Source organism: Galeopterus variegatus, unplaced genomic scaffold (genome assembly GCF_000696425.1).
Source record: "Galeopterus variegatus unplaced genomic scaffold, G_variegatus-3.0.2 Scaffold3422, whole genome shotgun sequence".
NCBI lineage: Eukaryota > Metazoa > Chordata > Mammalia > Dermoptera > Cynocephalidae > Galeopterus > Galeopterus variegatus.
In genome coordinates, this window is record NW_007729533.1 from 176,411 (window position 1) to 177,047 (window position 637).

The window sequence follows — 637 nt, forward strand, 5'->3', positions numbered from 1 at the left end:
GGGGGGGGGGGGGGGGGGGGGGGGGGGGGGGGGGGGGGGGGGGGGGGGGGGGGGGGGGGGGGGGGGGGGGGGGGGGGGGGGGGGGGGGGGGGGGGGGGGTGGGGGGTGGAGATGGAGGCACCAAAGACGAAACAAATTTCTACTTGGGAAGCTCTACCTCACCCCGCTCAGTAGCTTCTCCCCAAAGTCCCCACCCTCCCCTTCCTCTTGTGGGGAGGTGTCAACTCACATCAGCCATGATGAACCCCTCTCGCAGGATCAACCTCCACTCCTGGAAGAGAAACTCCCGGTGACTCTCCCCTCTAGGCTTCCTGGCCGTCGCCACCCCCAGCCTAACAAGCGGGACTAGCCCTCGTCACGGCCAGGGAAAACTCTGCGGGTAGCCAGCCGGGGTGCCTTAGCTCAGCCCACTCCACTCCTGCCCCCCCCACCCCCCAAAGATCTAGGCCCAAAGCAGAGGGAAAGAGGCGTCCTCTCCTTCTCCTCAACTTCACCGCCCGCACCACCCGAGCCCAGGACCGAACACCGGGCAAAGCTGGCGCCAGTTACCTGGGTTTCTGGGCTGCCGGGTTCTCTCCACTGTCACTTCAGGGACAGCTTCCTCTGCAAGGGCCGTCACATGATCCGTGACCTCCTC

The 637-nt window shown here is 67.2% G+C and overlaps 1 protein-coding gene across 3 annotated transcripts in view; it reads right to left on the bottom strand.

The window, feature by feature from the left end:
* The window catches only part of LAMTOR3 (late endosomal/lysosomal adaptor, MAPK and MTOR activator 3), a 32,457-nt gene extending 31,820 nt beyond the window's left edge, over positions 1-637 (bottom strand). For all 3 annotated transcript variants that reach the window (XM_008585007.1, XM_008585009.1, XM_008585008.1), the window contains exons 1-2: positions 550-637; positions 230-271 (exon numbers count right to left, since the gene is read on the bottom strand). In XM_008585007.1, coding sequence (XP_008583229.1) covers positions 230-238 — 9 coding nt within the window. In that variant the 5' untranslated portion in view covers positions 239-271; positions 550-637. The remainder of the gene's footprint in view (positions 1-229; positions 272-549) is intronic.